General features: G+C 40.6%; 2 protein-coding genes across 2 annotated transcripts; one reads left to right on the top strand and one right to left on the bottom strand.

The window, feature by feature from the left end:
• Window positions 1-27: 27 nt before the first annotated feature.
• Window positions 28-4,758, bottom strand: narfl (nuclear prelamin A recognition factor-like). The gene is made up of 11 exons (XM_040051425.1): window positions 4,628-4,758; window positions 3,545-3,640; window positions 3,317-3,460; window positions 3,100-3,229; window positions 2,879-3,013; window positions 2,456-2,574; window positions 2,230-2,359; window positions 2,077-2,149; window positions 1,812-1,949; window positions 1,400-1,557; window positions 28-1,032 (listed from the first exon to the last, which is right to left on the bottom strand). Exons 1-11 carry the CDS (start codon window positions 4,691-4,693, stop codon window positions 791-793), a joined length of 1,431 nt encoding a protein of 476 aa, XP_039907359.1. The 5' UTR covers window positions 4,694-4,758; the 3' UTR covers window positions 28-790.
• Window positions 4,759-6,120: 1,362 nt separating this feature from the next.
• Window positions 6,121-14,354, top strand: e4f1 (E4F transcription factor 1). The gene is made up of 14 exons (XM_040051413.1): window positions 6,121-6,292; window positions 6,545-6,675; window positions 6,769-6,853; window positions 7,830-8,011; window positions 8,120-8,240; window positions 8,345-8,497; window positions 8,645-8,835; window positions 9,773-10,012; window positions 10,172-10,283; window positions 11,447-11,664; window positions 11,746-11,944; window positions 12,033-12,196; window positions 13,241-13,300; window positions 13,449-14,354. Exons 1-14 carry the CDS (start codon window positions 6,196-6,198, stop codon window positions 13,812-13,814), a joined length of 2,319 nt encoding a protein of 772 aa, XP_039907347.1. The 5' UTR covers window positions 6,121-6,195; the 3' UTR covers window positions 13,815-14,354.
• The last annotated feature ends 113 nt before the right edge of the window (window positions 14,355-14,467 follow it).

Raw genomic sequence — 14,467 nt, 5'->3', positions numbered from 1 at the left:
TTTTTTCAGTAACTTATAAAACACAGCTATAATTAATGTTTATTTTCAAAATGTGTACACACATGTAACAATCAAATCAATGAATACATTTTGCTTACATTTTAACAGCTTTTTACATATTTACTAAGAATATATGAGCTTGTTGGCTGTGTCAACTTTATACCAAAGTTTTCAGCAGCACAAAGGTGGCCCAGTGGCTAAATCACTGGGATGACTTTTGCCGAACCTGTTCGGTAGCGGGTTACCTTCAGTGTTTCGGTTTAAAAGCAGGTTAAATGGCACATTTTCCTCTTTAAATGCAATACAGATTCTCTGCTGGTGGAATACCTTTCATATGTGCACGTTATTAAGCCGTATCTTAGTAACATCACAAATGAAGCCCAGCTGTAAAGCATCATCTCTGATTAGAATTGGATGACACTCATAGGGATCATTTTGTGTGCAAGAGGAGTCGTGTGATGTGTGAAATGCTCATTTTTTAATGTGAGTGTACATAGAACCTGAAGCAGAAATGCCAGTTTAACAGAGAAACTTGATAACCACCTCCATTATCGCTGACTCTGGTTTTAGGTTTTGTCAAGGCAGCTAAGGAAGAGACAGCCTGACTGTGTTGGTCTTCCTTCATTGTATACCCCTCTGCCATAAAGCTTTTAGGTGAGGAAAGTGTTTTACAAAGAGGTATTAGCAAACAAATATTATATATTTGGACGATCTGTAGACACAGCCTGTCCAAAATTTGTGCAAAATAAAACTCTGCAGAAACACTCTGCTGGACAACAAAAAACATGTATCACCACTTCATAGCGAGACCATTGGTCATTTTTTCCACAGTGTGGTATTGTGTGTGTAACAGCTCTTTGGCTCTTTCATCTCCTACACTGTTGAGCCAGGACTGGTACAATTCAGCTACGCGAGCGTCATCTTCTGGCAACAGGGGGCGCTCTGCTTTGTAGAGATCCTCAACTTTCTGGAGCAACTCCTTTTGGTTTTGGCCAGTCGAGGGCTTCACCTGCCCGCCGCCATTCAGGCATCCTGAACAAGAGGTAAAGACAAACATTATATCTGCTAACATTAAATAACAAACGGCAAGCTGATGTGACTATTGTGGACTTTCTGCTTGTTGGTTATTCCCCTGACGATGTAATGCATGCATGTTGTACTATTCACTTCACAGATGTGACTAAATGCTGCATCTTATAATTTCATTTATATGTAGCGATGCCATTTTTAACACATTCTGACCAGCTTATCGCTTAGCGTGGCTAATTTGCATGTAAAAATGATAGTGCTGAGGTAACAATTCAGTCTCTTATGTGGGTAACCTCCTATTCTAATAGGTCAAAAGTTCAATGGCTCACATGGTATCTGGAAAGTTGAACATCTGTATTTTTCACCTCACCTGATGGGCAGGCCATAACTTCAACAAAGTGGTAAGGCGACTTTCCCCTCTTGAGTTTTTGCACCAGGTTCTGAATGTTGCGGAAGCCGTAGGCTGAGGCAAAGCACAGCAGGACAACGCCATCTTTCTCTAGACTCACCTCCTGGAAGTCTTTATTCCTGTGGCAAAGAGTGATTGTGTCGGGTTCTTGCATCATATAAATCAACAGAAACTGAACATTATCCTGACATGGTGGAGTGGCATAATCAGTCTCATGAGTAGTGTTACTTTGAGATGATCTAGCTACTGTGAATGTGCATCACGAGCACAGAATGTGTCCTCATTTATATTTGGTTTCGAGCTTGGCTGTTCCAGGACACATCACACCACCGTGAAGCGCTTCTGCTGCTTTAAGAAGAGGCGACATGCTCACCTGAGGGTCTTGTAGGTAAGATTCTTCACCTCCTCTCCGAAAAGGTGCTTGGCAGCATGTGTAAAAACGTGATGCAGGTAACCTCCTGATCCACTCCCAGCATGACTCAGGAACTCATCTCCACAGAAACTGCTGAACCTGTGATAAAAAAATAAATGAATAGGGAATGAGCTATGCAGGTGGAATTGTATAATTACTTTATGTGAGTGAATTAACAAATTTAAAAAAAAAAAAAAAAAAAAATGCAAAATGAAAAAGAACATACATTGTATCTGGGGCAGCAGACTGCAGATCATTAAGGGACACATTTTCCTCCTCCAGCATTTTCAGAACCTCCCCTTTAATAGATAGGAAAAATAAGACAGACGATAATGCGAGTCCATACGCACAAAGACCACTATAGGAGTAATCACTGTACCAGACGTGATGACACAATCCACTTCACGGGTCTCAGCGTTGGGCATGTAGAAGTCTGACCGTGAAGCCTCAAGTTTCTTGTCAAAGCAAGGCATTACTGCCACATGGTAGATCTGCTGTGGACTCAGCTCCTAAAAATACATGGAACACACATTTCAGCAGCCTCTCTTTTTGAGACTTTTGAACTGTGTATATTTACACCACTCCTCAACAAATACAAAGCTCACCTGTCGTTCAGCAAAATAGCTTTTGACCAAAGATCCCATCATCTGCTGGGGGGAGCGAGTGGTACTAATAAATGGAAGAATATACTCCCCGTGAGTCTTCTCTGCATAACAGATCCACCCTGAACAAAAGACAGACACTTGCCTAAGAGAGTCCAGGCTGGGTTGAAGAATAAAGTTGGTCAGACTAATTATTGACTTTCAAGCTTGTTAGAATTGTACAAACTCTGTGTACCCATTATCTACTCTATTTCAGTTTCATTTTGCACATTTCAATAAATCACTCCATCTATTTCCACCATTTTTCTAGCAAAATATAAAGAAATGAAGGGTGGCCCAAGACTTCTACACAGTATTATGTCAGTTATGTGACCCTCCAACATCACTAATTTTACTTTGTGCTCCTGAGTGTTTCTGGTGGAATACCTGGACAGGCTGACGTTAGCATGGGCAGGGCCTTACTATCCTGTTCCTTCCTTTGGAAACGCTCCACAAACTCTCTCTGACTTTCCAGCAGACTGAAGGTCCGACTGAAGCTGGTATCAAACACATGATGAACTCCTGCAACAACAGTAACAACAACAATTTTCAGAGGTGACTATGTCAACCTAAATAAGCCCATTGTTTGAATGCATATTTACACTCACCAAGGTCTTTGAAGAACGAGGTAAGCCTCCTGCCTGCCTCACTACTGCTCAGGTTATAATGTGCTGCCAGGGAGGCTCTGGCCTGTGGTGACACTGACACCACCACAATCTTTTGCTCTGTCTCATTGGCCTGAAGTTGAAATGATTCACAGGTGAAAATGATGTCAGGCTAAATTATTAGTCTCACGTAAGTAGCATTCAGACGACGTAACTCTACCTTGTTCCTACGGAGCACTTTGAAGAGCTCTTCGTGGCTTTGCTGTGTGATGAGGACACTCTCAGCTGAGGTGATACAGCCACTGCAGGCCAAACAGTCGTTCAGTGTGATCTTTGCTTTCTCCAACTTCTGCTTCCCACCATCCTAAAAACACATTTGATGAACTCAAAATATGGGGCGGTGCAATACCTGAAATTCAACAACTCAAACTCAAGCCTTTAAACCCACCTTGTTGACTTGTACATAACTGCCATCATCTTCTATCTGTATTTTGGCCACAGATTTACCTTGTTTCTTCTCTACTTTGACAGGCTTAACACATTCCTGCAGAAAAAAGTCAACAAGAAAAAAGAAATTAGCAATTTTTTAAATGCTAAATCCATATACAATGTTCTTTTAATTCTTTTATTGTTCTCAATTTTGGGGTTTGCCACGGTGGATCATCTTCCACCACCTGGCCCTAGTATCCCCTCCTGTCACACCAACTCTCTGCATGTCCTTTTTCACTACATCCATGAATCTCACTAAGGTCTACCTCTTTTCCTCATTCCTGCTTTCTCTGGTTCCACAAAGACACAGTGCAACACCTTCAGACCTTCTCTATCAACACTCTCAAAGCAAACATTGCTCCTTCTCGGAGCAACATACTGAAACACATACTGCTGCTCACTGATTGGTCACCTTCACCTTAGGTCTTCTTAACCTAACTTCCACACCTTTTTTCTCATATCTTCATGGTGTGGCTCATCAGCTTAATCTGGTTAAAAGGTTCACTAGGCATTTCATTCCTCCATAGGTATGTCATCTCGATCAACCGCCTTTCCATTCATGTACAACAGAAAACAATTTATGACAATGCCCAGAGGCACCAAAGAAAACTAAAACAACACAGGAAAGAGGATATGATAGGACATAAAACACAAAAGCATTGCTAGCGAGCGCGATAAGCTCTTTTTAAAAGACTTGTTTCCAGCAGTTCGTCATACTTGCATCATGATCGCTATAACTAGCAGTAAGCTAACTGCGCAACATCCGTCTCGTCACTTTAAAGTTCACGGATTTTACAAACTGAGACAAACTTACTCCAATTTATAAATATCGTAATATGGCGAACTTTGTTCGAAAACTACTCCATCTCAACTCACAACAGATAAGAACAGTTACGGTTAGATATGCTAGCGACTTGGGTAGGTTTTCTTCAATTAGTATTATTTTTTTTATACATACACGTGAAGCTAATCACTCGTTAGCGATGTCCCACAAAAGTACATATGATATTATAAGATGTTACACGAGTGTTACAAAACCTACCTGAGAAGGAGTTATAAAATCATCGAGGTCTGTCAGCTGCAGCACACCGCTGAAATGAGAAGCCATATTTACTGCCGTAAAGTTTACTCGTATGTCGCGAATAGCAGGGAGAAACACGGACACAAACCTTAGAAATGTCAACTGTATACCTATGTCAATAAATACATAAATTATATTGTTTTACCAAGCCAAAACACTGATACCCACAATTATCTTTTTCTACGAATGTTTTCTTTAAAGCGTAAAACCACTTGACCCTTAAATGACCCCCCACTGCAAGGTCATTTAAGGGTAAAAGAACACCAGTACATTTGCCAAAGTCTTATTTTTGTACTGCTTAGTGTTGCCACTCATGACTCATAAAGGTCTCTGTGTAAATATGAAATGACTGTAACATAAGGCAACGAAGCATTGAAACAGGCGATGTGAAGCAGGGACAAGAGTTTGTTCCTTCTCCATTTAAATCAATACAAATGTAAGTTCATAAAATTAGACCTCTTGAAGAAGTCTCCCTTGCATTAAGTGCAATGCCATGGGCCATTATCAAGGTTCGATGTGAGCAACTACAGCCAGCATGAACCTAGACTACACACTTGTTACATGTATATGGAAGTTTATTTCTGCCACAGTAAAAAAAAAAAAAAAGTCAGGCAGAGCTGGGTCGAAATTTTGAGTTATTATCTCAAACTTTCAAGTTACATATTTCCACTTACTAAGTATTTTAAGATTTCGAGTTATTTATGAAATTTCAAATTTTTCAATATATCTAAAGTTTGTCTTACAAATAGCAAAAAACAGTTTTCTTCAGCAGTGGGAACATGTTTCTGCTGAAAATTTTTGTTTCCTGTCCATATGTTATGTATCATACATTTTCAAGATACTCAGTAAACTGACATTCTAACATAATAATCTGAAATTTTGAGAGGATGATTTAAAATGTCGATTTAGCTCTGGCATTAAAAAAGAAGAAGAAGAAGAAGAAGAAGAAGATAAGCATTACAACTTAGAAGTGATTTAAAGTTACCTGTCACTCAGCAGTTAGCTCTAACCATACCAGGAAAAATACCAACTGGAGCATAACAGAAACCGTTGTTTTCCTCACTCCTTTAAGTTTAACTCATTTGGGATTAACTCGTTTAAGAGTGTGGGTGCAAAGGAGCACTCCTCACATGTATTATTGCCACCGGTTTGTGGGATTTCCCAGTGGTTTGTAAAGACATACATGTATACAGCGAGCGCCATTTATAGTTTGTTTTCTTCTAGAAATGTCTCTATATATTATTTACCCGTCACACGTCATTTCAACTGCGCATATATGAAGGAAAAATAGAAATAAAAATATTGTATATTCTTTCCTAATAAATCTTATATTAAATGTACTGAGCTGAATGGGAGCTGCCTGTATTATGTGTATGTAAACATGCATTTTCAACATAATGAATTTTCGCCTTTCTGTCCGCGAGAAGACATACGCACGCGCTCTTTGTTGTTATGACTACGGGGTCGTAAATCCGCCATGTTTTCCTCCCTTTTGCAGCGTTGCGACAGAGACGGAGGATTCAAACGACATGAGTGTGGAAAATAATCATACGGCAGAAAGTGAGCGGGAGCAAACGAAGAACGGCAATGAGACGATCACCATTCAAACCACGCTGGGAGACGAAGGTGAGTCCTCATAGCAGCTAAAGCAGATCTGAACTGTTTATTGATTATTGTGTTTGGGCCTAACTTCCTTCATCTTCAAATGTTGCTAACTGCCGTTAGCAAGATTAGCTTGTTTGCGACCTCGCCTCAGCGTTGTCCACGTTAGAAGTCCAGCCAGTATTTGGGAAAACTTTACAGCAGACAGGTGATGGCTTACTGCAAAAACAGGTGAGGTTGCCGCACATTGTAAGGGCTTGTTTCTGTGCTTTTTAGATGAAGATGTACACAAGTGCGGACGCTGTCAGTCCGAGTTTTCCACATTGGAGGCTTTCATCCAGCACAAGTTACACCACTGCAAACGTGTGGAGGCACGGGACGCCAGCAGCCTCGATGGCAGCCCAGAGGTATAAGATGTGATGTGTGTTTTCGGGGAACACTCTAAAATCGGAGGGTTTTTACTGAGTCACATCAGGTTGAATGCTGTAAAATTTTCACAGGTTGCTGCGGTCAATGGAATTTCTTCTTCAGAGGCGAAAACGGCTGAAGGAGCATCTTCAGCAGAGGCAGTGAAGACTACCAACGGTGAGTCAAGCAGCAAAATCTATTCCCCTGTTAGCCGTTTAGCTAATGCAATGATAGACCTCATAATACAAATTTTAAAAATGGATCCTTTGTAAATATAAATAAACAGAATTTAATGATTTTCAAACCTCTTAAACCCATATTTTTGTAAAAGCATTAATGATGCCTTTCCAGATGCCCAAGCTTGTAATTACATAAATATTAGTGCACACTCATAACATCAGAGATGCAGGCTTTTGACCTTAGCGCAGACGACAATCCCATGGTCTCTCTGTCTTTAATCCAGAGGACACTGCATCCATCTTTTCCAAAAAGAATTTCAGATTTTGACTTTATTTGACCGCAGATCTGTTTTTCACTTTGCCTCAAATCCATTTTAAATGAGCTTTGGCCCCCAAGAAGCCGTGATACAGTAATTTTGATGAGATAATCGTGCCTGGTATCAGTTTAAACATTTAATGTTTTTTTGTGTTCTATTGTGAATAAATTAAGGGTTTATGAGATTTAGAAATGGATTCTGTTTATATTTACAGTTTACACAATGGCCCATCTTTTTGAATTTGGCTTGTATTTTCCTGCATTTCCCACATTGTATTTTTCTCAATGTGTGTTTAATGGTCAGAGGGCCCGGTGGCGCCAGTGTCCGGCAGCCTCGCCTCTGTCAGTGTGCCCCAGGGTGGCTGTGGCTACAATGTAGCTTGCCATCACCAGTGTGTGAATGTGTGTGTGTGAATGGGTGGATGACTGGATATGTAAAGCGCTTTGGGGTCCTTAGGGACTAGTAAAGCGCTATATAAATACAGGCCATTTACCATTTAATCCCAGCATTAATCTAAATCCCAAGAGGCTGAGATGAGACAATGTTCAGTATGTTAGTGACAAGTCTCTTCAGCTCAAGTTAACATTGTTTTAAGCTTTTTATTAGATTTCAGATTGAATTATTACTTTGGCTTTTTTTTCTTTTTCATCCTCACAGATGTAAGCGACACTCAGTTAGGTCGAGGGCGCAGGAAGAAAACTGCTTCCCTTAAAGTGTCTGACCAGTCAGATGAAACAGAGGGAGTCGTATCTGACAGTGGTGACAGTGACAAGCTCATGTATAAAGTCAACACAGAGGGACGTTACATTTGCCACCTTTGTAAAAAAACATTTAAAACTGTGAGTTTGCATTTATTTTAATTGGAAAATGTAAACACAATGGTTATTAGGAGTTTATGTTGCTAATTTGGCTTGTGTGATTTATTCATTTTTTCTTCTTCTTCTCAGACCAATATCTTGAGAACGCACATGAAAACTCACAGTGACCAGAAAAACTTCTCATGTGATTTATGTGGGACGTCGTTTCGAACAAAAGGTTCCCTGATTCGTCACAACCGCCGCCACACCGGTACGACGAGAAAACCGACGTCACACGAGACCTATTTATTTAATCCGACGTCATCTTCTGAAAATGACCTAACTACATTTTAAATGACATCTTTTCTCTTGCAGATGAGCGGCCGTATCGATGTACCCTGTGTGGCCAGGCCTTCAGAGAATCCGGTGCTCTCACCAGACACCTCAAAGCTCTCACACCATGCACAGAAAAGATCCGCTTTGTTCAGTACAAGGAAATCCTGGTCAGCAAGGATGGAGTGCAGAAAGGTTGGATTTAGCTCCTGTCTTTGTGTATTTGTTCTTAAGAAACTAGCTAAAAACTAACAAGTCGTCTTTATGGATGTATAGTCAGTTTAATTTATAGTGTATTATGCCTCAGTTTGAAGATTTGCTGATTCTTTGCGATTTGTTCAGGAATCGACGCTGATCAAGCTGCAGTGGCTGCCCAGCAAGAGGTTGTAGTTGTGGAGGAGCAGCAGCCGGTGGAGCAGGAAATGGTGGAGGCTGAGACCGCTGTGGTCAGTGTGGTAGAGTCTGGTTCCCAAGAGGTTCTCCATCAGGTCCACTTTACAATGGAGGTTGATGGAACTACACAGGAGCAACAGGTTAGGACTATTTTTAAACTCTTACTAAAATGCACACATAAAACATACTGAATCCTCTCCTTTAAAGTTATTTGGTGCATTTTTGCACGAGATTCTTTTGAGGCAGTTTAAAGTAGAGTTACACAGATTTTTTTTTTTTTTTTTTTCAAATCTGCAAAGAGATGATTGCCAGCATTCATAATTTCTGGAACTTTTCTTTGATTTAGTTTTCTATTTGTTCAAATGTAACATTTCTCACAGTGCTCCAGCTTACTACAGAGAGCTTTCCTGTAAAAATGAAATCAGTTTATCCCACTTATATCTAACATGCTTTACAATATCTGCACCCCTCTGTAATTACACTGCAGATACACTAGTTGGCAGTGGTGGTACTATTGAGGTTTTGCAGATATGTGACTGGTAACCATGTGAAATTAACTGGGATGTAACAAGCAAGGTGAAAATGTAGGATTAAGTGAATAAGGCCTGAGTCACACAGGTCAGTGACCATCTGGCAACCGCAGGTCATGAGGGGAAAAATAAGTTCACTGACCGGTTGCATGTGGTGGCTGCAGCTTGATGACAATTGCTGGGAAAATCATTGCTAAAGCCCCAGTCACACAAGCCTAGAGACCAGCCAGTGACACTGGTTTTCTCATAGCGACTCATCTCTCCCTGGGGAAAACATTGTGTATTCCTCGATCAGTTGGCAGAAACCTCTTTGTGATTATTTGGTTGCTAGCATATCGCTGCCATCGCCTTTAGTTTGCATGTAAGAGACAGACTTGTCTACAAAATGCTCACCAGCTACTCTCCGGGCTGCAGTGACTGGTGAGAGGCAACAGTCGGCTGCAGGATAGTCTAATGAAATTAGCACAGATTGTGTTATGACTCATGCTCTCTAGTTTAAAGCCTGTCATTCTTTCCTTGTCTGTGCTGTCGCTCTGTCTCATGTCAGGTGGTGGTGGAGCAGTCTCAGGCAGAAGCTCTGGCGGCTGCTGCAGCAGCAGGTGACAATCTCATCTGTCAGGCCATCATCAACTCTGGCATTGCACTGGGGACAGAGGAGACTGTAGTTGAAGAGACAGAGACCCCACATGCAACTGAGGAGATAAATAAAGTTGTTTCGGAGCACCCTGAAGCCGACGGAGGCGTCATTGAGATCCAAGTTAAAGAGGAGTTTGTGGAGATGGAGGAGGTAAGTACTGGGAGTGTGAATTGACACAGCATATACATTCACCAGACCAGGAAATGGTATGCTTCGTTATTTTGTTAAAAGTCAAGGTTTTTCATCACGAGACACTGTTGTATTTTCTTTCTGGTGCATTTTAAGTTTTCTGTGGTTTTTGTTTTGTAGGAAACGGGTGACAGTGGTGATCGGACATCATCAAAACTGCACACTTGTCCACACTGTAACCGCTCCTTCAAGGGATTGAATTATTTCCGCTTTCATGTTAAGGGCCATTTAGGTAAGTCTCTACCCAGCACTGCGACTTCATCAATTAATGGTTGTATGGAGGCTGTGTCAGAGTAAACTGGTATGAAACCACTTGACTACAGGAATCACATTCTTCATGGGCGTGTGGATGTTAAACAGCAAGGACTGAAGGTTGCTGACTCTAGCACTGCTAACGTTAGCTAAAAATACGACTTCATTATTAAAGATTGTTTGTCACTTTCCAGTGGCTCTTAAATATATGCTTAATATTCTTGCTACATTTAACCACACCCATTATACTGGTGCCAGGATTTTGTTTAAAAAAATATAGATAAATAAGTAATTTATTTATGTTTTAATTATTAGGCCTTTATTTTCACAGGGCAGTAGAGTAGATGGGGAAAGTGAGGAGAGCAAAATGTTGCGAATGACTTGGAGTCCACTCTGTCATTCACACGTCTTTTGGTTGCTTGCTCAACTTTGTTAGCTATACTTTCATAATTTTATTTAACCTGTAATTTTTTTTTTATTAGGGTTAATGAGATTTTTTAGTCACCAGAGACCTCCCTCGTCCTTATCATGTTTTTTTTTTTTTGTTTGTTTCATTAAAAGAAAACCTTAGGTCTCAAAAATATTTTAGTTTATGGATCATTTACAATGCATTAACCTTTTCCTTTGTTTAAATTTAAAGAAGTATTTTTTTAAATTTTAAGTAAAGCATCTGTTAAAAAAAGGAACAGCCTGAAAGCGCCTGAAGAATTAAGTGCAATTTTGACAATTTGTCTCTTTTCCCACATTTAGCTTGAAGCCATTACCAAAAACACGAGCTGTTCTAACAACAATACCAAAAAACTTCTCCTTGGTTTAACCATCTTCCATCTCTTTGGTTTATGGATAATCTCTTTCACAGTAAGAATGCTATAAAATTGACTGTTATTCAGACCTCTGGCTTGAAATTAACTCTCATCGTGTGACTCGGTCTTACCAACTTCCAACATAGTTGTTCCTGTTGCCAAATACAGAGAAATACAGAAAGTCGCTGCTGATTTCTCTATCGTTATTTACACTCTACAAAGTCATGCCAAGTGTGCTGGATTCAGTCTTTTGCTGTCTCAGTTCTGACCTTCTTGCTTTATAGGTGCCACTTGTGGTAAAAGATGTTTTGTTCTTGTGTTTCCCTTCCTCTTTATGCAGGTTATAAGCCCTTCAAGTGTACACTGTGCCATAAAGAGTTTCTAACTGGTTACCTGCTGAAGAAACACATGGAAGTCCATGTCAACGAGAGGAGATACAAGTGCGGCGAGTGTGGCAAGCTCTACAAAACCATCGGCCATGTACGGGAACACATGAGGGCACACTCAGATGACAGACCTTACCACTGTACCAGATGCAACAAGGCATACAAAACCAAGGTAATTCATTAAAAAAAAATTCTTGAACTAATGGCAGGGGGGATTTCACTCCAGTCTAACAGATTTTCTTCTCTTTCTCAGAATGCCTTGCAAGTGCACCAGCGGACTCATGGTGATGTAAGACCGTATGTGTGTCAGTTTTGCTCGAGGGGCTTCAGAGAGAAAGGCTCTCTGGTACGACACATCCGCCATCACACCGGCGAGAAGCCTTTCAAGTGCCCAAAGTGTGCACGGGGCTTTGCTGAGCACGGGACTCTCAATCGGCACATGCGCGCTAAAGGTCAGGACGACACACAAAGCCTAACTGACTTATGTACTGGCAGCACAGATGCAAACAGCCCAGTTAACACAACCTGTATTTATACCAGGCGGCTGCCATAAGGATGACGCCTGTGAGCAGCAGGTTGTTTTAACAGAAGGACAGACAACACTGGACAGTCCCGATGCAACAGCCATCATCTCAGACGATCCTAACGCTGTGTTGGTGGAGTTCTCCTCAGTGGTGGCAGACACACAAGAGTATATAATCAAGGTTAGCACTACAGGTTAACAGAAAACATAGTCTTTGCATAACAGTTATTAGATGGGCAGAAAAAAACAAAGCTGTTAAACAGTTGCTGTGAGGGGGGGGGGTTCAAAGTTTGGAGCATGTTGCCAAATCTGTCCAGAGTTCAGTCACAGCAGGTGCTATTCTCTCTTTTAGATCAGCGACTAAAGTGCAAGCTGAAGTGTGTAATTTCACTCTTCAAGTTGTACTAAATGATTATATCTGCAGGGAACTGATTGGGTCGCTGATTACAGCCAAACAATTTCCTTTGCCATGTTTAGGGCCTAGATTACGAGATTTCCGAACCACAGCAAAATGTTGTATGTGATATTTCATTAGTTTTAAAGAGAAGTGTTACTGCAGAATGACTGGAATGGGGTTGAAATACTTAAAGAGCAATTTTGTATTCAGTGGAAAGTCAGAACTAAGGCAGTTTGTAAAGGTCTGAATTTCAAAAGGAAAACTCCTTTTATCTTTTTAAACAAAAAATCAAAAGTTTTTTTAAACCAAATTAGTACTTTGAGCATTTTCCATTCATACCAGAGAAATTTAGTTTGAAAACCAGCAAAAACAAATATGGCTTTTGTTGAGCACTGTTTGAAGCATTTTTTTTTTTCTGTACAAGCTGCCTTAAGGCTGTGAAGCATTTGTAAGAATTCATGAATGCATATATTTGGCCTATGATTTTGTGGACTTGGGGACCTCCTGTTCTTGTGTCCATATGTGGGAAGATTGAAATAGGGAGAGCAGGAACTGGAAATACATAATAAAATGTGCAACAGATATGACTTTGTCAGGAATTGTAATGTAGGTGGATTTCAAAGCAGCCAGTAGATTAAAAGCAACTGTGTGCACTCTAAATCAGGGCCAATTAGACTTGTACTCTGGAGAAGGACGTTGTGTGGTCCTGTTAGATACCTTAAGTCCATTTGCAGTCCACTCAAAGGATTTGTTTGCATGCATCCACAGTGTCTAAATAAACACAAAAATCCTGATTATTAATTTGCTTTGTTGTTTTCCATCATTCAGACACAAACGGAGGAGGAAGTGCAGCAAGAAGTGACAGTCATTGAAGACAGCCAAAATGAGGTTGGTTCACAAGGATTATATGAACGTGTGTTGGAGCATTTTGCAGAATATGTGAATCTCATTATTTGCTAAAATTCAAGTTGAACCCATATAGTGTTTTAAAAAAACAGAATGAAACAAAAAAGCCATCAAACTCTGTCCCTCCCAGATGGGAAACCACATCGTGAAGGTGGTGCAGAGACTCGTCAGCCAATCGCAGAGTGCGGGTGGCGCAAGCAGCCACCAGATCATTGTGCGAAATGTGGCCGAGAACGAGGAAGGCCTGTCCATCTCTGACTGCGGCGATACCATCACCATCGCCACGCCCGAGAGCCTCACCGAGCAGGTGGCCATGACGCTGGCCTCCGCCATCAGTGATGGCAGACTGCTGGCCAGGGCAGGTACAGCGGAGGGAACTGTTACTATGGTTACCACGGAGGAAACATTGGAGGAAGGAGTACAAGTGGTGCAGCAGCAAGAGGAATACGTCATCACCTCCCCAGACGAGGTGGAGTTTCAAACAGTCGTTGTATGATCAAAGCGGATGCTAACTACAGACTGTTGTGGCTTTGATTATGACTTTGTAGCCATTAACTGTACAGTTTATTTGCACTTCAAGTGAATTTGAAAAAACCCCAAACTAAGGCCAAAGTGTTTTTGATTCATGCGGTACACAAGTGTGCCACAGGACTACTGCTTCATCACACAGCTCATTTTTGTTGGTCGATCTACTAACATTATTCTCTTCATTAAATGTTTTGTCTAATTTGGGAACTTTTGGATCTTAAAATGATAGGCATGCACAAATGCATGTTTGTTTTTGATGAAATAAATGAAACATGCCATTTGTCGTTGCCTAGTTTTTGGCAGTTTTTGTACGGCAAATAAAAATAGCTGTTTTTTACATAAAATGACATCATTTAATTTCAGTTTTTCCTTCCTTCATGTCTCGGTCAGGTGTGAAAAACAGTGTGGCTGTTCTGAGCTGGTCAGTCACAATGAATCTCTAAGTTTGATAGATGTAAAAATATCAGATTAGCTAGAGTTTGCATCAAATAAATGCTATTTTCTTACACAGTTGACTTCAATTTTTTGGGGTTTTTTTTTCCAGTCATGTTTTCTCTGAGTGGAAAAACTCCTGATGCTTCTACTTTGTGTCTTTGCTGCTTGACTAAAATAATGTGTTGT

This window comes from Simochromis diagramma, unplaced genomic scaffold, assembly GCF_900408965.1.
Source record: "Simochromis diagramma unplaced genomic scaffold, fSimDia1.1 OVJJ01000321.1, whole genome shotgun sequence".
In the NCBI taxonomy this organism is placed as follows: domain Eukaryota; kingdom Metazoa; phylum Chordata; class Actinopteri; order Cichliformes; family Cichlidae; genus Simochromis; species Simochromis diagramma.
The sequence above is the reverse complement of the archived record's forward strand: the minus strand, read 5'-3'. Positions and strand labels throughout refer to the sequence as shown.